Below are 24,006 nucleotides of genomic sequence, written 5' to 3'. Positions count from 1 at the left end.
GAATTTGTCTGGTGGTGTGTTTGGCAGCTCAGTACAGATGCAGTTAAAACAGAGTGTCTCTTTATAAAATCCACCTGATACCAAATGAATGAATTCTTACTTTTATTTAGAAGGTTCTGAATCCTTTTACCCTGAATATTGATAGAACTCTTTGCAACTCCTATTTACATAGGTATTCAACAGCTACTATGTTTATGCAAATGTGATAGAGAGGAGGAATTCAGGGAAAATTTTTGTGCTAAATGCAGCAATAATTGACCTATGTTAAATTAGAGCATGTGCTGGTATTCTGTTTGTGTAACAGACTTCATGCAGCCAAGACTGTGAACGTGCATTTGTAAAGACATTTGCTGTGACTCTGAGTCCTTCTGTAGTTGTTTTCCAGTCATTTCCATGGAGCTTTTCCTGTTGCTATTATCAGAGCTGTGATAGTTTTGCCCTTCATTGTTTCCAAACAGGGAGGTGATGGAGAGCCAGGCCCGAGAGGTCAGCAAGGGATGTTTGGGCAAAAAGGTGATGAAGGTCCTCGAGGCTTTCCTGGGCCCCCAGGCCCTATTGGCTTACAGGTAAATTCCTTTTTTATTTTACCTTACATCTGTAAGAACACTGATTTCTGTGTCAGAAACTGACTTCTATTAAAGAAATAAATGATAGCATCTGTTAATTAGAACTAAAAGATCTGATACTAATGGGGTTCATGCATAAACAACAGATTTAATGCAGCAGGACTTTATATATATATATATGTGTATATCAGAGCATAAATTAGCCAGACTCCCACCGGACCTCTGGGTAATCCTGGCAGTGATTTTTAAAATCACCCAGTTTAGCAATTCTGTGTGAGTTTTTTGGGTTTTCTTTTTCCCCCAAATTTATTGTGTTTCACTTAGTTTAAGCATTCTAGGACTACCTATACATTTACTGTAATATGAAAAACTCCCTTCCCTTTCTTTCTATTTTAATGCAAATAGGTCTTTTTCTTCTTGTTTCATCATCCTTCCCCCTCCCAAGTTCACAAGTTTAATATGTAGATCTGATTTACATTCTTTCATATTGATTTGTAACTGATCATTCCAGGGACCCTACTTATAGTATTCTTCTCTGTGTTTTTTAGGGTCTGCCTGGCCCACCAGGTGAAAAAGGTGAAAATGGTGATGTGGGCCCAATGGTAAGACTTCTTCCCTACTGGTCACTCTGAAGGACATAAATATTCTCCATATATTATTGTCTTTTCTGTATAGCTCACCATTTGATAAGATACTCCTGAATTTAGTATGAAACATTTTGTGTAGCATAAACTCTCTCTGGGATTTAATTTGCTTTCCCACATCCATCCTATTATCATTGAGATTTATGTAACATGAGAAAATACTGAAAAATACATAGCAAAGCAGATGCTCTGTGTGCCTGAGACAGGCCAGTGACAATCAGGTTCAGCAAAGAAAGGGGAAAAGTAAATACCACTGCATGAGAGTCTGGAGCTGCCTTCCTGAACTATTAACATACAGCATCAGGTAGTTGCAGGCCCGATGATGGCAAACACTGTTTGGCTCTGTTTAATTTCCCTGGGTGATGCACTTTCCAGCTGTTTCTCCTGCTGACAGAATGCCTTGTGGGCTGTTCCTGACTGCCATGCAAGCTCTCTACTCAATACATTTGCCTCCAGCACCTTGTGCCCAGTTTGGATGCTTCATTCCTGCCCATCCATAGGCACCATGGTGTAGTTCTGCCCCAGGGCAGGGCTGTCACAGACACTTCAGCTGGTCCAGGGTCTCTGTCAGTGGGATGGGCATGCAGGGAATCTGTAGGGAAAGAACCAGTCCTCAGGGGGTCCTAAGCATCGTGTCATGTCCAGCTCAGGTACTGTGTGACACAGCCTGGGTCTCCTGTCACCTTGTGAACTCATCCAGTGGGCACCAATCTGGCCCTGCTGTTCCTGTTGCATGGCGAAGATTAAAAGCCCTTTACAGATTGAGTATATTATTTTTCATTGGTCAGAAATTCTTTATGGTTGAAACTATATTATATCTGTTCTATGATTCTGTCATATCACATTGTCTCTTTGATACAGGGTCCACCTGGCCCACCAGGTCCAAGAGGTCCCCAAGGTCCTAATGGAGCTGATGTAAGAATCAAGCTATTTTTTTGTCTTGCTAATTGAGTAATAAGCACTCTATATTGGACAACCATATTTGGGATAACAAATATCTTTTATCACTGTAGGGTCCTCAAGGCCCCCCAGGCTCAATTGGCTCTGTTGGAGGTGTTGGTGAAAAGGTGAGTGTGGATGGAAACCCTCTAGAAAGAGAAAGCATTGGAATAGGAATGCTATATGATATTCATTCATTAAAATTATTTTCATTGCTACTTTCAGTCCTCTGTTCAGAAAATTTTCTGCCAGGATACGGAGTGAGTTTGTTTGGGATTTGTTATTTTCATATTTTACCCAAGGAACATGCTAGATTGTATCTTCCTTGTTCTTAAAGGAAAGATGAAGTATGCAAGGATATAAGGGCTGTTTTTCTGTGATTTATTTGAAGCAACAGAGTAAACTATTATATAGTGCTGAGCAAGCAAAAAGTTCAAAAGAGAGTCTTAAAATGTTTGTTTTATATTTATTTTATCAAGCTACATGACCTTGACCACATCACCTATGTAAGCCTAAAAGCCTTTTGCTGTAATGTTCCAGATTTTACATTAATTTTTTCCTAAACTTTGGGAAGTTTCTGAGTGGAGCATAAGATGGAGGAAACAAAATAGAAATATATTCTAGGCCACTATATAAATTGCTTATTGAGAAACTCTGTAGATTGCTCTTGAGTATTTAATGATTTGCCACAGAGTTTCACATATATTCAAAGAAACACCGATGGTAGTGAATCTTAGAAGACATCTCTAGGGATGTTAGTACTGGTAGTTTTTTAGAAAGCATTCCATATTGTTAACTTTTCAGAACATGAAGCAAGATTTCCCTTTTTCTAAAATTGTCTTTTAAAAGAATCTTCATGTTTTATGTTTTTTTTTCTACATGCCCAACAACTAAATCACTTGCCAGTGCTTATTATAGAATGATATAACATAATATTTGATTTGATGGAGAAATATCCTACTCTGTCTCCCTTATTGTGCTTTGAGACCAGAGGGTATTGAGCCCAAACTGATGTCATTGTGTCACGCTGGCAGTGCTTCACTGCCATGCTTCTTTCTCAGGATGTGGCTCTGAGCATCAGCTCACCTCCTGGGACTAGCAGCTTTCTGGTGTTTTCAATCTTTTTTCCCCAAAATTGCACGAGACACACAAAACACGATGCTCTCCTGCTTGACTGCATTATTAACATGGACATTCCTTTTAATGTCCCAAGTTCATGACATTGTTCATCTAGTCTACTTTAAAAAAGATCTTGGCCTCAAAAAGAGCTGCAGGATTTGTTTTTTTCTCTCTGGGAAGAGTACCAAAAATGTGACATAGTCTAAGAATTGAGAGAAATAAAAAGTTACTGGGAAAAGAGAGACTGTATGTCAGTGGAATACAGAAAATAATGGGCATTGTGGGAAGAAAAAATTTTCCTGTGTCCACTACTGAGAAAAATGTTCATTTTAAGGACATCCAGGGTAGCACCGAATTATATTCAGTGCTTTAAAAAACCTCACCTTGTATAATACTGTGGCCCATTGAATTTGATAGGAGTTTTGCCATTGGTTTCAGTCACCTCTTTAATTTTCAGTGTTTCATGATCAAATTATATTCCAGTCATTTTCTAAACACATTGCCTTATCTTGAACTCCTTCCTCCTTTGTTTCTCACTGCAACTCATCTGTGTGATTTAGAATCACTGTTTGTGATGATTAGGCCATGAAATTTAATTCAAGAACATGAAGTTCAGACTGTTTATCACTTGGTTGTCATTTTTTATTTCCCCTAGCTTATATCCCATATTGTCTGCATTCACAAAGAGAAGCTTCGAAGTATATTATTTTGGAAGTTTATATTAATTGTAATTACTTTCCTCCCTTCTCCTCCTAAAGTTTTAGTACATGCCAGGGTATTTTCCTTGTTAGGATATCTTCCTTCTTAATTTCAGTTCCATTTAATGAGATTTCAAGCTGAGATATCATCAAGAGTTGTTTTGTCAGGGGGAGTTGCTGCAAGAGGAGAACAGGTCATGCTTTTAAACAAAACATGTATTTTTTCCTTGCCTTTTCTTCCCACACACTTTTCCCCCAATGTTTTTCTTGTTATGTCAGCATGCTTTGGCCTCTGCACCCCTTTCAGGAAAGACACACCATAATACAGATAATTCAATGCAGTGAGTGTAGAATGTGGAAAAACATTTTGGCATCATCCCTATCACTGTTGAGGAGAGAAGTAGGTTTGCTCACTTGCATATTTTAATGGTTTGACCAGGATATTTTTTACATTAATACGGGGGTTTCAAAACCCCCTTATCATCTGGCAGAGATAAACAATTTTTGTCACACTCAGTGCCATGCATTTTTAACTAGCTTGTTGTTTGCCCTGCTCTGCACACGAGGGCCTGGATGTTCAAAGGCATCAGCTCTGCAAATGTTCCTGTAGCCCTGCATTATTCATGCAGTAACCTCCACGAGGGCCTGGCAGCCTTACACTCAGCAGAACCACTTAAATGCAGCTGCCACACCAAGAGCAGCCGCTTTCTTCTGCTCTTAATTAAGAAAAATGGAAAACCAAAATGTACCTACACATGCTTATCTCTAATCTGACATTAAAGGTCTAAATGCAAACATTCTAAATAGCCAGGAAGTTGTTCATGACTTCTCTAACCTGTCTTAGTATCTACATAAGAATTTATAACAGAGGGGAAACAGATCAAGTAATTAACATTACTTCCATAAAACCTAATGAAATAAATTTGCCTTTATAATTTAGATGAATTTGTGACAATTGCACTGAGCACTGTGCTGTTCTTGTACCCCTTCTCCTTTCCACAGCACGTTATAAACCATCAGAGTTAGAGAGCAATGCAAACCCAGCATCTGCAGAACCTAAGAATTCATTCTGTAGCCTCTCAAAGTTCAGACCTGGCTTACTGCATGAAAGTCTGGTGTTAGAAAAACCCCTATACTTACCTGGTTTAAATTTCTTCCTATTATATTGTTCAAAAAAATTTCCAAAGTAGCACACTAATAAGGAGTCCAACACAGTAAACAATTGAGATCAATAGTTCTCATGCTAAATCATTGATTTAAACTGTCGATGGAAGTGAGAGGACAAAATTGAGTATCCTGGCTCTCAGCTTAAAAACATGTTTGATATGTGTTCACACACAATTTTATGTGTCCATATCGTGTGCTAGGGTACCTAATCAAGGCATGTCTGTGATAGTTTAGGCTACCTGAATATCCATCCTAACAAGTTACTTTTAATAACTTTACATGACCTACTGATTGTGATATTTTCTCATCCTTCTCCATCTCTCCAACATGCTTGTAAACAAAAGCCCTCCCAGAAAACACAGCCTTTAGAATTTCTCTCAATTACATTTAGTTCTCCACAGAGCCAGTATATATATAGTATATATATTATATATATAATATCTATATAATATATATATTATATGTATATTTAATATATTATAACACATATGCAGACCTATGCAAAAGGGATTCTCTTCTAGGTTACAATTTCTCCCTTTTTTTTCTTTTTTTTTCTTTTTTATTTTTTTTGTTTGGTTTTAGTTTAGTTTTGTTTTGTGAGAATGGCAAAAAGGAGCAAAACCAACTTTTCACAACCCAATCAGTTGCAAAGTTGCCTCTCATTGTTATAAAATGAAACACCATGTCCCAGAATTTAACCAAAAGGTGGCAGCCTTCTATCCACTATCTCTGTGCTTTGTATGGACAGTTCTCTAGAACTGATCATAAGGAAAACAACATATTTTAAACCTTAAAACTTTTTAATAATGTTTTTTAACTGTTAACTTTTAAACTACTTTGCCTAGCTTGGTAGAAACCATTCTGCTTGGATAATCCAAGGAGGTTTTCAGAATTAAGCATGTCTGCAAAATGACATGACTCTTTGTAGTTCAAGATGTCTGTCACTTATTTTTGAAACTCTGTCAGAGGAAGGCTTTGCCTAAGAAAGACCAGAGTAACTTTTAAAAGATCTGAGCTGCTAACAAAAGAGAGAAACATCTCCAGAGGTGGAATAAATCTATTATTAGATCATAAAATCTGTTTCCCAACAGAACATGAAATATTTCCCATGGAGAAAGTGCATCAGATTCTGAATTAATGCCATTGTTACTAAAAATGAAAAGAAAGATGAGGGCCAACAATAGCTTTAGATTACAAAGGTTTTAGTAGCTATAAACATGCACTCTGTAAATATATATCAGCTACAATCTTCTCTATCAAAACATCATTTAACTCCCTTTCTTAACAGTTATCTAAACCAAATACAGCATTTCATAGTACCTAATGCTTGGAATATAGAAATCACTGTCACATAAAACAAGGACTGCATACATGGAAGAGGCACATTTTTAGCAGAGCAATGATATAGAAATATTAATGTGAGATGAGACTTTAACTGGTCTCATCTTTCACAAATGCCCTTTAAGGGAACATTTTGACATTTTCTAGCCCTTCCAATTTCTCTGTGTTCCATGCTGCTGCTTGCTGGGGAGCTGCTGTGCACAGAGCCAACATCACTGTGTGCTGGAGCAGGCACTCCCAGTGCTCCCCTCGTGCTCCCAAGTGTAGGTCAGAAGGAGCCCAGTGTTGCATGATAGAATGAAGATGGGTTTGTCAACAGGAAGGTTAAGAATTGTTTTATAAATCAAATGTGGATCGTCATAAATTACATTATCATTAGGGAGAAAGGCAGAAAAAGAACTCTCTCTGTGAGAAGCTGCCAAGGGGATTACACTGCACAAGTGCTTGTCAGCAAAGACTGGGCACATTCAGTGCTCTTAGGTCACTGCTGTATTTTGTCCTGCCATGGGTTCACCTTTGGAAAAGCTCTGTATAGTGGACTCTGTGGATACAGTATAGCTAATAACTGGAATAACATATTTTGGTGATTCCAGGCTTCATTCTCTGTTGCTACAAAAATGTCATTTGATTGATAGTAGGCATGGACAAAACCCCGGTGCTAATGATGCTGCAGACTCAGCAAATGCTGTGCAGAGAACAAGGAAATGAAGATTATGAATTTTCCTAGAAAACATACTTAATGCTTATTGACCTGAAGCATCCACTACAGGTTTTGTTTTGTTTTAAAATGAATGCTACATCACAGAAGTAAATTCATATTAAACACTAAAAGGGATCATTAATTTTTGAGGTTCCTACAAATTGAAGTATATCTAACAAGACATACCAGAGTATCTAAAGGCACATTCACCCTTTAAAAGTGCCCTTTTTAAAGGGCATTTTAATATTGCTTCTAAAATGTTGGTTATCTGTTAATTATCCTAGTCTGGAATTCAGTTGAGGGGTACTGAAATATTTTCCTTTAATCTAATGAAATACTTGCACTGAGCCAAATTCTGGTCCCAGTGAGGTTATCATGCTGCTATGAGCTTCTCTGAGAAATAGTTCAGTATCTACACCATAAGCTTTGTTTAAAATTGTATTTTTTGATTTACAGTTTTATATTGACCACGTGGAAATGACAGACATGCATGAATTAACTGAATTGTGGTAAAATGAAGAGGGGTGTGCAGGTCACTTAGGTTAGGAAGGATACACAAATTCATTCCAATTCTGTGAATTCACTAAATGATTGGGTAAAATGCATTTTCAGCACTGAACTACTCTTGTTTGTAGATGTAATTATTGGCAACTTTCATTTGGTTTGGAAAAAGAATATATTTGGGGGAAAATTTCCCCCCCCATTAGCAGTTAGATTGAAAAATTCTTTGGGATAAGAGTATGTGTTTCTTATCTAAGCACTCCATAACAATCACAAAGCACATTCTGTTATCTTTCCATGATTTGTGTCTCTGCAATGCTAATAACTAAATATTCTTCTAACAGAAGAGTCTTCTATAAAAGTTTATGCATCAGACCACTGAGCTAGAAAATAATTGATCATAACTAATCTTTAAAGTGAAGAATTGAAAAGCCAGTCCTTGAGATAATACTGTGTATTAGCTCAGAAGGAGACTGAATTATCTTATATGTTCACTTAATAGTTCACAATCTTTGACCTGCACAAATTTTCTTTTCATACAGTATCATCCTGAAAGCCATCTGCTTTACGAAATAAATTCCATCACTGCTAAATTCATAGCACACACCTCTGTAGCCTGTGGAGAAAGTCTTTCAAACTGATTATTTCATCCTTAGGTTTTCCTTTATATAATTTTTTCTTCTAACAGTATAGCAATAATCACACATAGGAAATTTGCAGTATATAGGTTAATAAAGGGGAACATCTTCCAAAGCCCAAAGGAAAGTTTAGTCTCCTTGGCTCAAGAAAATATTAGTTTGATGTATTATCTCTCAAATTTCAGACTCCAGTTCTGCAAAATCATATACATAACTCAACCCCCTCTAGGTAATAAATAAAATAAGAATAAAAATAAGTAAAAAACAGTTCTTATAAGCTGTTTACATAAATAACATGGAAAGAATATGTAGTAACAGAAGTAAATGCATAGAAATATTCTGCCTAATGATTGATAAATTTATTGTGATGCATCTCTAGGGTGAGCCTGGAGAAGCTGGTAACCCTGGACCTCCTGGAGAATCTGGTACAGCTGTGAGTATTTTGTTGTCTTATCATTAACATTTATTATGGTGAACTGAGGTATCTGACATGCTTGCTTTGGTAAAGCATTTCCTCAAGATCACTTGTATACTTGAATGTTTTCTTTGAACTTTCAGTGAAGAACTTATACCTTTAAAATTTGTTTACATATAATCATAGCCACATCTTGTACTAATGGAGGATGGAGATTTCCTGAAAGAATATCTACTATTCCCTCCATAAGTATTAACTTTGGCTTGCGTGTTTTTCTTTCTAGACACAGTTCACTGATGCAAACTGGATACAGAATTTGGCACTTGACCTGAGAGGTCCTAATTTCCCACTCACATGCCAGTATTTATTGAAGAGTGATATGGCCCTTGTCTGAAAAATTAGTTTACAATTATGATCCTTTTTTTTGGCCATTCAATTTCCACATTAAATTTTTGTGTTTCTGTGTTTTCCACAGGGTCCAAAAGGTGAAAGAGGAGAGAAAGGTGAAGCTGGTCCACCTGGAGCAGCTGGACCACCAGGTGCTAAAGGACCTCCAGGTGATGATGGGCCTAAGGGTAACCCAGTAAGTGAGCTTCATAATTCTAACCCAAACCACTGTGAAGCATTGCTGAAGTTGTGTGAATACAGAGCCATAGCATTTCCTACAACTGCACTATGTTCATTATATGCTTCATAAAAGATTTGTGATGAGTGCTACCTGCCTGGCAATGGATGACACATTCCTTGCTTTTTTTCCTAATCTATCTAGGGCCCAGTTGGTTTTCCTGGAGATCCTGGTCCCCCTGGGGAACCTGGTCCAGCTGTAAGTATACCTTAAAAATAGTTTGAGGTCCTAGTCTTAGTTTGCACTTAATTCTAGTTGACCCTGTCCCTTTCTTGTCTGGGGATGAGCTCTTGCCTGTAAGATCCGTTGCTTTTCTGTTCACGCATTTCTCGAGGCTTAAAAATGTTTAGAAATCTTTTAAACGTTTTGAAAAATAATGTTCTTGGGAAAATGCTCTGTAGAAATATAGTGCTCTTATATTCATACATGAAAGGTAGTGACTTAAATTAGCTGAATTTTAAATTTTGTTTCTTTTCCTTTAATTCTGTAGGGTCAGGATGGTGTTGGTGGAGAGAAGGGTGAAGATGGTGATCCTGGTCAACCTGTAAGATTTTTCTATCATTTTATTTTACCTGCATGATCTCTCTGATGATAAGAAAGTATCTTTTGCCAAATCAGTGCAGTCACACTCTAAAAAATATTTTCAGAGTGGATGCTTTTTCTATTATACTGAAAAACAACTATTTATTTCCTTGCAGAGGTAGAACTGCCCATATTACAGTAACACAATTAAGCAAGACCTCAATTTCTTTTACAAGTAGTGATGTGTTAAAGGAGTTGTGCTAGAGCTGCTGAGGAGCACTAAAAATAGAGCAGCTCCAAGCATAAGAAAGAAATGCTGCAGCCAAATAATCTTCATTAACTGAACTAATGAAATTAAGCCAAGATCTTAAGCAGTATCTGAGCAATACCCATATTAAGCATCAAAGTTCTATTTCTGTAGATTCTATCCACTGAAAGGGGCTAACACGTGGCATATATCCATGGTATTTAATAAAGATGAAAACTTCATCCTTTATTATTGCTGAGTTTTTAATTTTCTGTTGCAGGGTCCACCAGGTCCTTCAGGTGAAGCTGGCCCACCCGGTCCTCCTGGGAAAAGAGTAAGGAATATCTCATGTTGTCTTGTACACTTCTCTTTCTGAGACACTGTGTCCTAGAGAATTTCACCTACTTGTTCCATGCTGGGACACTCATATATGATGTTTGTCATTTCTTTTAAGTAATGTAATGAGAGAAATGAAAAAATAGAAACAGCAGAGAAAACTCTTTAACATGGCTAACATGGAATATAAGAACAAAAACACATAGGGAAGATTGTATTGCTTACCCATGAAGGTGATTTTTCTTCTCTCTCAAGACTTCAGTGTCTACTGAATCAGTCTGCTAACAGCAGTGAGCTGGTATGACAGTAATAGCAGACATCATCTTTAGGCACGTGTCTGCTATTGGAGCAGGAAGAATGTGTCTGTGTTGGTGTCTTTAGTCTCGGAAATAAATAATTTCAATGCAGCTACTGTGCAAAACTATGGCATCCCCTCTGCATACAAAATTAACAGGCAGACATTTCTGTAACACATGAAGCTATTCCATTATTTCTAACGCCTTTGAAAGTTCACAGGCTTTACAAATACAGTAATCAAACCCAATAAATAATGTTGCAGTCACAGAACTGTAGTAGATGCACAAACCCTTAGGTCTGCTTCAGAGAGCAATTAGATGCAGTTTTTAGACTTTGAAAAACAGAAGCAGTGGCATTATTAAATGTAAGCTGAGAATTATTTAACAAAATATGTTAAATTGCTTGATTTAATGGGCTTGAGTGAACTGACATGCCTAATTAGTTTTATTTATTTTACACAGTAATCTATTTGCTCCACCAACATGCAAAGTATTTATAATATTCTAAATTATTATGGTAGCATTAGCAACCTTATCACTAGAACTGAAATATGGCTCAATTGAATATTAGTAATTAGTATGTTCGCTTGACATCAAATTAAAACTTTCTGCTTTATTATACAGAAAGCAATAGCTCACTCCTCACAGATGAGCTATATTCTGATTGTACCTAGACAGAAAAAACAATTTTGAAGCACAAATTCCATGTTACCTGTGTTTTGACACATTTCCAATTTCGGGGAAATGTATGGCTAAATATTGCAATGTAGTTCCTTTTTGAATTTTGAAGAAAACATTTTGTAGAATCAGATTCTACATTGCTTGAGTACCAGAATGTTTCAAACTTGTAGGGAATCTGTATTATATTGATGTTACACCAGAAAGAAACAGTGAAAGACTGAAAGGTTCATACTTAGCTGGAAAAAAATGCTTTTCATTAGCTTTCATCACTTGTATGGTGGAATCAATTTCAAGAAAAAACCCTAACAAGAGTCTTTTAATTTGGACTGAGAAGGACACACAGTTTCAGTAGTAATATTGCTGTCTGGGAGGTGCAGCTCTGGCTGTACTACTAGAAAGCAATATTCCACCCCAGTTTTTGTTTTTCTATCTCTGAAATAATAAGCTGGCAGAGCTCAGAATTCATATTTTTAATTAAAGGCTCTTGAAATCCTCAACAGTAGGCTCCTTATTTATTTCGTTATTCATTTTCATTCCTCTCTTCCATTCTATTTTGTAACTGACCCGACCTCAGTTTTACTGCCCAGTCTTCTGAAATCATGTTTATTACCAGTGTCAGAGTTTTGAGCAATCTCTGTTTAGTTACAGAGTTACAAAGATTCTCCAGCTCTCTCTGGGAAGCAAATTCTACTGAAAGACATGGACATAAATCATTTTTCCATTATATCTAAGAAATTTACAAACCAAAACCATAATCTACAAAGGGTGACTTTTGTGACATAGTAACTGATAAAGTCTTTTAAAGTGATTTTTTAAAAAATTCATTAAATAGCAATTATTATTTTACATATTCTGACTTCTTAAATAATCTGTGCATGCACCAGATCAGAAAAATGCATGCTCAGAAGGCTTTATACATCAATGTAATTTAGCTGCAAGTAGTTGTAGTAATTGTGGCTGCTTATCTAGAAATAGAGATACCGACTGAACCCCTATACAGTTACATTGTTATTATTATTTTTCTGAAACTTAATCTCTTGCTCTTATTTTTGGGATTGCTACTTTTTGGTTTGTCACACTGTATTGGGCAACATCATTAGTTTGAATTCATCGATTTCCATCTGAAAACTGTTAAAAATATCATGAGGACAAGACACCATCAGAGTATTTGTCCTTCAGATCAATATGCAATCAATACAGATCAGCACAGGCATCACTGCTGGCCTGTGTTGCTCCCAGCCCTTCATTGTGCCAGGCACTTGAGCTTTGGGATCTGCTGCTGGGCTGCTTTCCCCAGGAGTGACAATCAGATGTCCACATCACACATGCATAAACCTCCATATACCAGCCAAAAAGTATTAGAATTTAAAGCTCAAGACTAAAATATATTTTTGTTCTTAACTGGAGGCCATACCATCTTCTTCCATTAAAAGAAGATATGGCAATACTTAAAAAAAGCCAGCAATTTTGCAAAGCAGAAGTTTATTTGGCTTGTTGCCTTTAAATACAATGTTGAATAACTTAGGAAAAAATAAAGTGTTTCATGAAGGAGATTTTTTTTTTTCCATTTTGGCTACAGCGTGATGCTGCATCAGCAGGGTGTACTCACCACTTACAAATTAAGTTGATTTTCTCTCTTGATTGCAAATGCACAGAATACCTAACAATAGGCCAGGTTCTTATCTCAACAGGCTGATGAAATGTGGTAATTGTTTTCTGTGTTGGAAATTGTGTTTTAAGCCAGATGACAGACAGCTATAAACAACAATTTAAATTATTTTAATGAAATGTGGAAGAAAAGAGAAAAATATTCAATAGGTTCACGTAGCAAAAATTGAGAACGAGTTTGTTTCTGCATGATTTCTTTTCTCTTCTTGGTTCATAAAATGTATGAGGCAGTATGTCCAAAATTACAGTGCAACGTTCGTAAAAATCAGCATGGTAGCTGGGGTGATGAGGGGGAGAATCATGCATTAATGTAAAATCCTGTTCCTGAGATGCTTTCTGTCAGTTAAATTTCCCAGCCCACGAAGGGCAGTGTAGGAAGGTAAGATAAATAACAGTGAGCAGTTTGTGTCTGCAGAAGCCACCGAGGAGCGAAGGAGCAGCTCCTGCAGCAGCTCTGAGCCTGGGGCAGCCCTGGCACTGCCTCCTAATGAACACCCCCTGCTTGGCACTCATCACTCATTGTCTTTGCATTTCAGCATCGCAGTGGGTTTAGCCCTGCTAATTAATTCATGCTGCAGCTGCATTTCTAGATTATGCAGAGACCATATTTCTCAAGTACAAACTGCCACATTCAACCCTTTTCAGTTTCTTAGATAGGGTGGATTATATTCCATATGGGAACTTCAGGGCAAAGCATTTTCAAGCAATAAAGACAATGGGCATGTAAATTAATTCATGTAAGAAAAAAGTCATGTTTCTAAAATGTTTCTGGATTTATTTATGTACCTGTTGATCATTCTTGCCATCACTACAAACTATGATCCACCCAACAAATTACAACCTGCACAAAGGGGTACGTGCATCAGACATTATTAATTATTGGAATAGCAGGGATTTAAGATATTCTTCCTGTTTTAAGGAGTCAGTATTTGGCCCAGGGCTTTTAAGCTTCTCTGTATTTTGAAGAAATAAAACTAAGTCCTTTACCCCTTACAGCTCTTAAAAATACCAAAGAAAAAGGCTGTTGATACCCACAACAAATGGTCAAAGTCCTCTGTGGGTAATTCAATTCATTTGGCATTATCTTTGATATAAAGTCTGAACTATCTCTGTTGTCCAAAAGGTTCATGCAGTGCTGCAGATGTTCAGTGTCACCCTGGAGAAAGCTTAATTTCAGAAGTAAATGAATGATCTTAATGTACTTCTATGTAAATAGCTATAAAATGAATATAAATTTCCAGGAATTAAAACCAGTGGAGTAGCTCAAGGTATGTGCCAGTAGCAGTGGATAGTGAAATATATCAGGCTATAAAATGTTTGGGCTAAATTCAGCTATAGTATAAAAAACGGCTTTAGGTCAAACACTGAGCTCACAAAGCAAACAGGCAGATGCTTGACTGGAAGTACAGTTCTTATCTGCAAAATTAAAATCGTGTTCTGGTGCTTTACCTTTAGGGAGCCTGAATTGCTTCTCTATATGTTGTTAAGAAGTAAAAAGCAGTAAATAAATGGAAGTAATTGAATTTTTCTAGTTGCTGGTCTTCAGAACCTTTTTTTTTAGTTTCTACATAACAGTCTGCTTGTTGCATTAATGAACAGATGGGTCTCATATAGATTCACAAAATCACAGCATTTGAGCATGGTCACTTTTCTTTCATTTTCCTTTAAGCTGCTCATTGGTTGGAAAGAAATAGCTACTTGTAATAAAGACATTTCCCAGGCTAAAAATTAACCTTGTAGGAGAACAGTTGGACCATTATCTTGAGTGCATCTTTTCTAAACTAAGCATATAAGAGAACCATTTTCTGAAGAGTACATTAAATTCTAGACACTGCTCCTGTTCATAACTGAAGCTATGAATATTAATTACCTGACCTAAAAATCAGCCCTTGATGTTCTGGAGGAGAAAAATGTCTTTTTATTCTTCACTTTCATATTTAGTGGACAATATGTCAATTTTTGTCTGTCCAAATGTAATCTGGCCCCTTACTGAGCCCATCCCTGACTTAGAGAATAAAGAAGTATTTGCCACGCTGTGCAGTGTAGAAAGAGAGGCCTTTGAGGAATCAGTGGATCAACTACAGTGAATAGATAGAAGTCAATGCAAAGCGAGTTTAAAATTAATTGCTATTGTACATGTAAATTAGTATTGCCTTTTTTCTTTTATATCCTGTTCTGGTTTTGTGGGTTTTTTTTCCCCAGGCTAATTCTTTGGTTTGAGTCTCATAATCTTTTAGATATTCTAAAAACCCAGAAAATTTTATAGGGGAATAAGAGCTGTTTGGTATTTTTTATCCTATGAATAAAATGTCAAAAAAAGAAATTTAATGTTATTTTGTAAGCATTTGCTACTTATTAGTACGGTGGGAATTGCACTTTCAGAATTTTTTTCAGTGGTTATATGAAAAAAACCTGAGATTATGAGCTCAGTGTCCATATTTTACAGGGACCTCCTGGAGCAACAGGTGCTGAAGGCAGACAAGGTGAAAAAGGTGCAAAGGTAATACACTGAAGTTTTTCTTTTTGAAGCATAGAAATATGAACTATTTATAAATTAAAAGTAAACTACTTATGATGCACTGAGTGTGGAACTTTTCAAAGTAATAATAGGTAATCTGTAAAATCCAAATTCAGACCCAGAATTAGTAGCAATATATAATGGAGTGGACCCAGCAGTGCAGGCCTAGCACAGCTCACTGTACCAAGCAAGGGGAGTCTGCTCTGCTGGCACCACATGTCTCTATGAATCCAGAGCCATTTCACTCAGGAAATCATCCTGTGCAGAATTCTGGCTTTTAAAAAGCACTTTGCCTCTTGTACATCCCTCCAGTGCCAAACTCAGCCAGCCCTCCCCTCTCTGATCTGGTCTGTTCTTTCCAGGGTGAACCTGGTGCAGAAGGAGCTCCTGGAAAAACAGGGCCAGTTGGTCCCCAGGGACCTGCAGGAAAACCTGGCCCAGAGGGTCTCCGGGGCATTCCTGGCCCTGTGGTAAGTAACAGAGCACATCATATTTTAAATGTTGCATTTCCTGTATATACTCTGGTAAAGACAGCTTTTTGTTTTTTCTAGGGAGAACAAGGTATGCCTGGAGCACCAGGTCAGGATGGCCCTCCTGGACCTCTGGTGAGCATCCTTTTCTCACATGTCAGTCACAGAAGCCTCCAAAAACATCACCAAAAGATCTCTCTTCTAACATTTGAGAGCTTAAATATTCTGCTAAAATCTGGAGCTGAGTATAGTAATGAACTATATGCTTACATATGCACAGACTTCCTGTCAACTCAACAAGAACTTTTCAATGTATTGCTGCAACTTAATTATGGATTTTAAGAAAGTAAAGTTGATAATGTAAAAGTTTCTGAGGTTAGGTTTCCCTCCCTCACCTCCCATTCTCCAAGAAGATTGCTATCAGGAGAGTATGAAGCCTGATTTGCAGTAGAGCACAACACACTGCAGCTGAAAAGTCTGATTCTGCATTCCAAAAGCTTAAAAATTTCACATTTAATTCATGAAATATGTATTTGTCTAGGCTTTTGCATCTAGTGATATCCTGAAGTGGAGATGGAAAGCATAAACACTGAATAATATTTTCTACATGAAATGTTATGGCATTTTTGAATATGTGCCAGGTGGAAAAGGTCTCTTATCACTCCAATCCATAGCAGAAGTTGTCCACTGCTACCAGGAGAGCAGTGGTGAGGAGACACAGACTCAGTGTAGCAGCTCTACTCCTCATGGACACATGTGCAGTGTGAGATTAGCAGCCTCTGAAAAATTCGTGTCTTTTGCACAAGCACTGCATGGCCTGCATTTTTTGCCTCATTCTATACAAATCACACAAAACCAGCATTGCCATTCTTATAAAATCTAAAGATTTCTCAAATCAAAAATTTAGTTGACCCTCTGCTTCATAGATTTCTATTCATACAACCCTTTATAGATTTCTAATTTTAAAGTAATTTAAATACCACTCTAGCATCATTATGATTTTTTAAAAAGTACATTTCAACTTCATCCTGGGCTCTAAATCACATCATCAGTTACACCCATCAACCACTGAATGTGTACTTTGATTTGAACTGCTTTCAATAACATTTCAAGAAAACATGATCTGAGCAGAATGTTAAAACTTATTTTAACATTGCTTCCCTTGATTTATACAGGGCCCACCTGGCTTGCCTGGACTGAAAGGAGACCCGGGTTCCAAAGGAGAGAAGGTATGCTTTGCTAATTGGTTGTGTCTTTGTAACTTCAGCCCAGTCTAAAATCTGTATAAAATTAGCAGAAAGAAGCAGTAGGGTTTGTATCAGCAAGGCATCATCCTGTGCCTATCAAACAGCTTCCTGCAGCCTTAATAGTCATCGTGAAGTCTTAAACCATATCTAATAGCCTGGAAACACCTAGAAAGAAAAAGATTACGGCCTGTGTGGGATCCCTGCAATGAAAATTCTGAAGATATTGATGTAAAAAGAACTGTCAGATTTACAAGAACAAAGTAGAAATAATGAGTATTGGCAATTTCGATTTTAAAAAAACAAAATATAAATATTTAACAGCTATAATACTTTATTTTGAAATAATGGATTGAGACATCTGGGATAGCATTTTCCTATGGAGTCCCAACAATATATTGATTGTTTGTGTATCAGAGAAAAACTGTAGAGAAAGAGACATGAACATGACTGTGCCTTGTGAACTGCGGGTTTTGTTTATCTGCTTGGATCAGCTGTTTATGCAGCCACATCACATGTGGAACTCTGTGACATGCTGATAGCAGCTACATGTGAAAACTGGTATGAAATTTACAGTACCCAGGGTACTGTGATTTCTGTACCATTTTCAGTAAGGACTACCTTGCACTCAGATCTTTCACTGAATAAGCAGTCACAACTTGCAAATAATCAGAAAGTCTGAAAGACCATCTAACAGCAATAAATATGCTTTTAAAAGAATTTGTTTTCAGGTTGATTGTTGACAAGCAACAGTGGTAATATGCGAAAGGTCTAATTTACGTGTTTGCAAAACACATTTATTTTAATGTATCTTAATTATATTTTCTTAAATCTTGTTTAGGGACATCCTGGTTTGATTGGCCTGATTGGACCTCCAGGAGAACAGGGTGAAAAAGGTGATAGGGGTCTTCCTGGCCCACAGGGATCCCCTGGAGCCAAGGGTGATGCAGTGAGTACAACATACTTGTGTTTATATATCCCAGGCTTCCTTTTGAAATACATAAAGTTGTTAGAAACATTTAAGACCCAGAGACTCGTGCAAGAGGTTAAAACTTTCTTAGGCATTATACAAACACAGCAAAATTAAACATCTTAAAATGAGATTATAGAGTGTTTGAGAAAATGAAGGAAACACATACATCCCAACATGCACACCAAAGAGGTTAGCAACAAGATAAAAGTAGCAACAGCAATCTCATTACCTTTACTAATTGAATTACCCAAAGCAGCTCCCTCTCTCCTAGTTACTAAGCCATAATTTAAGGCACTGTGTAAAATGTGAGGTTTCCAAGCCAAATCTGAAGAGGAACACAGCTGTGACAATCCACTGCAGTCAGTGTAAGAACAACTATAAGCAACTCAGATTGTCAGATAATATTTTAAACTTGACAACTATTTTGGCCTGCAAATGGCCTAACTCAAAACTCAGCACAGCTGACACTTTATGAGACTACCTTTTTCATTTTTTTAACACAGTCCAGTATGTAGAATACTTCAGTTCTGTGCTTATTCTCTTATTCCTTTTTAGGGAATTTCTGGTCCTGCTGGTCCACTTGGACCCCCTGGTCCTCCTGGACTACCTGTAAGTAATTTCATCCAGCCCTCCTGTACTAACCCCCCCAAGCTGTGTGTAATGCACTCCAACCAGAGTTATATGTTCTTGCCCATAGGGTCCCCAGGGTCCCAAAGGTTCCAAAGGATCCAGTGTGAGTAACTCTCCTCTATATTTTCTGCTCTTTACCTTAGCTTTTGTGTGTGCTATTTTTATACTTCGTGGAGCATGGTCAACACTGCACTTCTTTCATTGCTCTGTAGGGTCCTGCTGGTCAGAAGGGTGACAGTGGCTTACCTGGTCCACCTGGTCCTCCAGTAAGTAAGAATTCGTTTCTTGCAAAAAACAATGTTTGGGAACTAAAATATGAATGATTGTTTGAAAATTCATTTCTCAGAAAACACAGATCCACCAAGCAAAGTAATACATATCAGCACTGAAAATGCCAGAAGAAACTGAAAGCAAATAAATAAAAAAACAAAAAGAACACCCCAAAGAACCCCTATAAACCCCCCAAACAAAGAAGCCCCTCATGCAATAATTATTTAATGTGTTATATTGAAGCACAGAAAACAGAATTCTACTGGTTTCTCCTGGTGATACTCTTCTGTTTCCATATTTATTTTTATATCATAACAAACTGAAATGACAAGTCCAAATCTGAGTGAAGTGTCTCAATTTCTTGAAACTAAATTTGTTTCCTAGATCCCAAGTGGGATTTTCAACTTTTATCATAGGAAACATCCAGAGTTTTCAATTTTCATACAATATGTCTGTGCTTGAGGGAATTAACAGGGATACAGAGGCAACTGTGAGCCAGTTCTGCGTGTCACTTGTGTGAGAGCAACACACTCTTTCCCAAAAAGCAGTGTAGTGAGAAGAGTTTAGAACACAACAATTGTTTGGCCTTTTCCAATCTTTATTTTTTTTTCCCAAGTAAATCAAAGCACCTAGGTATGAATCTAAAGGAAAAAAAGTGAAATAAAGAAATATGTACCTTGAAGAAAGCATCTCCAAGACACATGCTGTGCTCCTCTGCTGAAAAACAAGCAGAAGATATAATTAGATGTGTTATTTTCCACGTAGGGGCCTCCAGGTGAGGTAATCCAGCCACTGCCAATCCAGTCACCCAAGAAGACAAGAAGATCTCCTGACTATATGTTATCTGATGCTGGAGATAATATTCTGGATTATTCTGATGGCATGGAGGAGATCTTTGGCTCCCTGAATTCACTGAAGCAAGATATTGAGCACATGAAGTTCCCCATGGGCACTCAGAATAACCCAGCCCGGACCTGCAAAGACCTGCAGCTCTGCCACCCCGACTTCCCCGACGGTGAGTTCCAATTGCACAGCACAGGCACGTTAGAATTTTTTTATAAATTGGCTCAGCCTGGGCTCTGCCAGGGCACTTTGGCACCGTTAATCCATTACTGGTAGATGACTCATACAGTTGCTCAACAAATACAGTCTCGTTGAATCCATTTTTACAGGCATAAAGGTTAAAAATGCAATACATGTTCTCTTGGTAAGAGTCAAAGTTCTTTAAATACATAACCTGATCTAGTTTTCGAGCTAAAACCTTTTAAAGTGATGAATAAAAAGCAGTTGTTGTTATGAAAGGTGGGCCTTGCATTTCCAGGACAATCAAAACAGGAGTGTGATGAAAGAGCTTAGTATAATATGAAACAGCACTGGTATTATATGAGATTTATGTTCAATAACGATTCTCAAAAACTTTGCTCGTCTTTTAGCCCTGGAAGCAATCATTTGCTCAACTGCATCAGCACTGCTTTTCTAGATCAGCCAGAAAAGATGCATGGAAGTTTCTTTGATACTGTTTGATGCTACCAAGTAGTAGTGTAATAAAATTCTAATATGAAGAGACCCAGTGTTCCTAAGAACTATTTTGATTTTATTATTCTTTGTTGTTTTCTTTTTTTTCTTCTGAATAATTTTACCCCTCTGAAAATGTTTAAATGAAAGCCAGCCTTCACTAAATTTTCATCCTTTCATAATTTTTTCAATTGCAATGCATATTTTTCCAAGTTCAAAGCAATATTTTTCTGCTTTTAAATGGGAGGGAAAACAGATTTTGACAGTTTAATAATATTTTATTGCCTTCACTCTAGATAGATAAGAACAGATGGTTGCCTTGAGGAGTAGTTAAGCAGTGTATGCGCTATATGAAAAGTACATATTTTATAATTCAGTACCCTCCATAATAAGGAATGGTTTTTACAGAACACATTCACCTTCTTATTTACCAGTATTTGCTTCTTCTTTAGAGCTGTCTTCATATAAAAGTAATCTTATTTTGGTTAAAATAAAAGCAAACGTGTTCATTAAAATTCAAAATTCTCCAGAGATAAGACTTACAGAAAGGGAAGACTGTTTTCAATAAACAGCCTAAATAAACAGAATTGTTAAACTCCATAAATATTTTGTCTATGCCCCATATTCAGAAGACATAACTGGTGAAAGGATTTGTCATTTCTCTTTGAAACCTCCACTATTTGTTTGAAACTGGATTAGAACTGTACTTGTCAGAAAGTTGTTTGCTGCCCTGTTTGTGAAACATCTGAAGATAAGAACCCTCATCACAGAAACCATCATTCTATTTAGAATAGCAGATTTGAAAAAGCACTGACTTTGAATGGACCTTGGATGCAGCTCTTTTCATGCCCAGCCTTCACTGGTGTTGCAGCTTCATAACTCAGGAGTAAAAAGGACCTTGCTTGACGTGGACCCCTCTCAGTGGAAGCTTTAGGTGCTCGTGCCAGCTATAACCCCACCAAGTCCCATGCAGGCAGCTCTGCATGCAGATAAGGATGCAAATCATTCCATACCTTGCTCCCTAACCTAAAACATTCAGATGCAATAACTTTCCTACAAATTTTGGAGGACAATTAGGTAGCAGTAAGGTCTGGTTCTTCTGATTATCATTTCTACTGTATAAGGCAAATATTTTCTCATTTGTCTTAGGGGAATATTGGATTGATCCTAACCAGGGCTGTTCTGGAGACTCCTTCAAAGTATACTGCAATTTCACAGCAGGTGGGGAAACTTGCATCTACCCAGATAAGAAATCTGAAGGAGTAAGTACCAATCTGTGTTTTCAGTTGGCTCTTGATAGTTCCTACTATGCTGTTACAATGTTGAACTAAACAGGATAATTATATTGCCACATTCTCATGTATCTGTCTTTCTAATTACATTTACATATATCTGAATGGAGCAGTAAAATGGTACATAGAATTAACAAATACCATTTTCAACTTCAGCTAGGGAATCTATGCACCTGCTTGCTAACATTTCACTACATTTCAGAATGCAACACAGCTGAACAGCCACTAACAGTACATGATCTAGCATTTGTCACTGAAAAGCTAAACCTTCCTCTGTTTCTCTTGTGGGTTCATTTATATCTATTTATTCCTGTGCAAAGAAGATGTAAAAGACTGTATTAAAAGTGTCCTTACTCATTATTATAGATTGCATCTGCTGGGGCATATGGTGTAGAGGAAGGCTTTTTGAAATCTTGCCTAAATGACAGGGATCTATTTGCATCAACACTGGTGAAAACTCATTTAGATAGTTCACAGCAACAATTTATAAAAGCAGTTTACCTGACTTAACAGATTACAACCATCTCCCTCAAACAGAACTAACTCTCTCTTGGATTCCATTTGTCACTAATTTGAAGGTATTCTCTACAAGAAACACATTCTATTTTAGACCTTTAGTGGCTGAGATTTCAGGAAGAACCATTCTTTATTATCTGGTGTGATATTTGTCCCAAGTAATGTAAAACTTTCATATCTGTCAACATATGTTTCATATGTTTCATTTCAAATACTTCTTTCTCTGCTGTTTGACCACACAGGTTAGAATTTCATCGTGGCCAAAGGAGAACCCAGGATCTTGGTTTAGTGAATTTAAGCGAGGCAAACTTGTAAGTTGTCACTGCAATATAACTGTATTCACAAATCAGGTACATGTTTTCAGCGATCAGCAGATCATGAGGAATTTTAGAGGTATTTATATAATGAAGAGACCCCCCCAGCCTTTTTGCCCTAAATATTGCAGCAGTTACCTGACCTCTTTCCCCTGGACAGCCTGGTCTGTATTGTCCCACAGTGATCCTAGTGGTCACCTGCACAGCTGGTGGTGAGGATCTGGCCTCTGGCAGACACACCTCACCACCAAACCTTAGGAAAGCAGCTGAGCACAGATCCCCCACCCCAGTCTAGGTAACTGGAAATATACTGAGTATGCAGAGGTGAGGTGGATTAACTTTATGATTAAGTGAAACAGATAACCAAACAGATTCTGCTGCTTTACACTATAAGGTAGGAGTAATTCTCTGTCTTTCCCAGTAGAACGAAGCTGAAATATGTCATTCTTCATCCTTAATATACTACTACATCATGAAAATCTATTTGCTGAGTCATAGCTATACTGACCTTTAAAACTTCATAAAATGTGTTGGTTGATAATTTTATTAAGGGCAGTTATATGGTTCTCTTTTGTCAACAATAATTTTGGTTTGCATTGTACCAAAGAAAGCAGATAAATTTATCTCATTTTTTATATTTTCCAGCTTTCCTATTTGGATGTTGAAGGCAATTCCATTAACATGGTCCAAATGACATTCCTTAAACTACTGAGTGCCTCTGCCAGACAAAATTTCACTTACAACTGTCACCAGTCTGTAGCCTGGCATGATGCACCCTCTGACAGCTATGACAAAGCACTAAGGTTCTTAGGATCCAATGATGAAGAAATGTCTTATGACAACAATCCTTACATCAAAGCTCTCCACGATGGCTGTGCAGTAAGTAGAGCTTCAAAGACTTTGCAAAACCAACCTGTCATTTAAAGCAGAAATCAAAGAAATCTATTTTTTCACAGCTTTCTTCTGAGAAAAGCTTTATAAACATTTTACTTGTCATATACTGATTTTTAGTAGATTTTTAACCACAGCACACCACTGCCATATTCAATTTTCACCTATGTACCAAAAAAGAAATAACCACAAGCCAAGCAGCAGAAATTGAACAAACTTGGAATGGATGCAGGCTGTCAGCACCACTGTGCTGAAGGCAGACTATCTGCT

At 37.3% G+C, this 24,006-nt stretch overlaps 1 protein-coding gene and 1 long non-coding RNA gene across 45 annotated transcripts in view; one reads left to right on the top strand and one right to left on the bottom strand.

Annotated features, from left to right (window-relative positions):
- LOC148222839 (uncharacterized) overlaps positions 1-24,006 on the bottom strand; it is a 180,580-nt gene that overhangs the window by 4,877 nt on the left and 151,697 nt on the right. For 17 of the 34 annotated variants that reach the window (XR_015805478.1, XR_015805469.1, XR_015805468.1 and 14 more), the window contains 2 exons: positions 19,885-19,925; positions 19,185-19,246 (listed from right to left, as the gene is read on the bottom strand). This is a non-coding gene — a long non-coding RNA (uncharacterized LOC148222839). Of the gene's footprint in view, positions 1-10,683; positions 10,799-17,273; positions 17,504-18,278; positions 18,634-19,184; positions 19,247-19,884; positions 19,926-24,006 lie in introns of those variants that run through there. The other 17 variants (XR_015805473.1, XR_015805479.1, XR_015805462.1 and 14 more) reach the window with 8 other exon arrangements.
- COL11A1 (collagen type XI alpha 1 chain) overlaps positions 1-24,006 on the top strand; it is a 130,603-nt gene that overhangs the window by 103,417 nt on the left and 3,180 nt on the right. For 9 of the 11 annotated variants that reach the window (XM_014885224.2, XM_088170071.1, XM_014885208.2 and 6 more), the window contains 21 exons: positions 459-566; positions 1,115-1,168; positions 2,072-2,125; positions 2,224-2,277; positions 8,693-8,746; positions 9,204-9,311; positions 9,498-9,551; positions 9,844-9,897; positions 10,403-10,456; positions 15,550-15,603; positions 15,984-16,091; positions 16,173-16,226; positions 17,267-17,320; positions 18,177-18,284; positions 18,864-18,917; positions 19,006-19,041; positions 19,151-19,204; positions 19,974-20,223; positions 21,873-21,985; positions 22,774-22,842; positions 23,491-23,724. In XM_014885224.2, coding sequence (XP_014740710.2) covers positions 459-566; positions 1,115-1,168; positions 2,072-2,125; positions 2,224-2,277; positions 8,693-8,746; positions 9,204-9,311; positions 9,498-9,551; positions 9,844-9,897; positions 10,403-10,456; positions 15,550-15,603; positions 15,984-16,091; positions 16,173-16,226; positions 17,267-17,320; positions 18,177-18,284; positions 18,864-18,917; positions 19,006-19,041; positions 19,151-19,204; positions 19,974-20,223; positions 21,873-21,985; positions 22,774-22,842; positions 23,491-23,724 — 1,782 coding nt within the window. Of the gene's footprint in view, positions 1-458; positions 567-1,114; positions 1,169-2,071; positions 2,126-2,223; positions 2,278-8,692; positions 8,747-9,203; positions 9,312-9,497; positions 9,552-9,843; positions 9,898-10,402; positions 10,457-15,549; positions 15,604-15,983; positions 16,092-16,172; positions 16,227-16,732; positions 16,855-17,266; positions 17,321-18,176; positions 18,285-18,863; positions 18,918-19,005; positions 19,042-19,150; positions 19,205-19,973; positions 20,224-21,872; positions 21,986-22,773; positions 22,843-23,490; positions 23,725-24,006 lie in introns of those variants that run through there. The other 2 variants (XR_015805442.1, XM_088170075.1) reach the window with 2 other exon arrangements.

Source organism: Sturnus vulgaris, chromosome 9 (genome assembly GCF_052056855.1).
Source record: "Sturnus vulgaris isolate bStuVul1 chromosome 9, bStuVul1.hap1, whole genome shotgun sequence".
Taxonomy (NCBI): domain Eukaryota; kingdom Metazoa; phylum Chordata; class Aves; order Passeriformes; family Sturnidae; genus Sturnus; species Sturnus vulgaris.
This window is presented reverse-complemented; position numbering and strand designations above follow the sequence as displayed.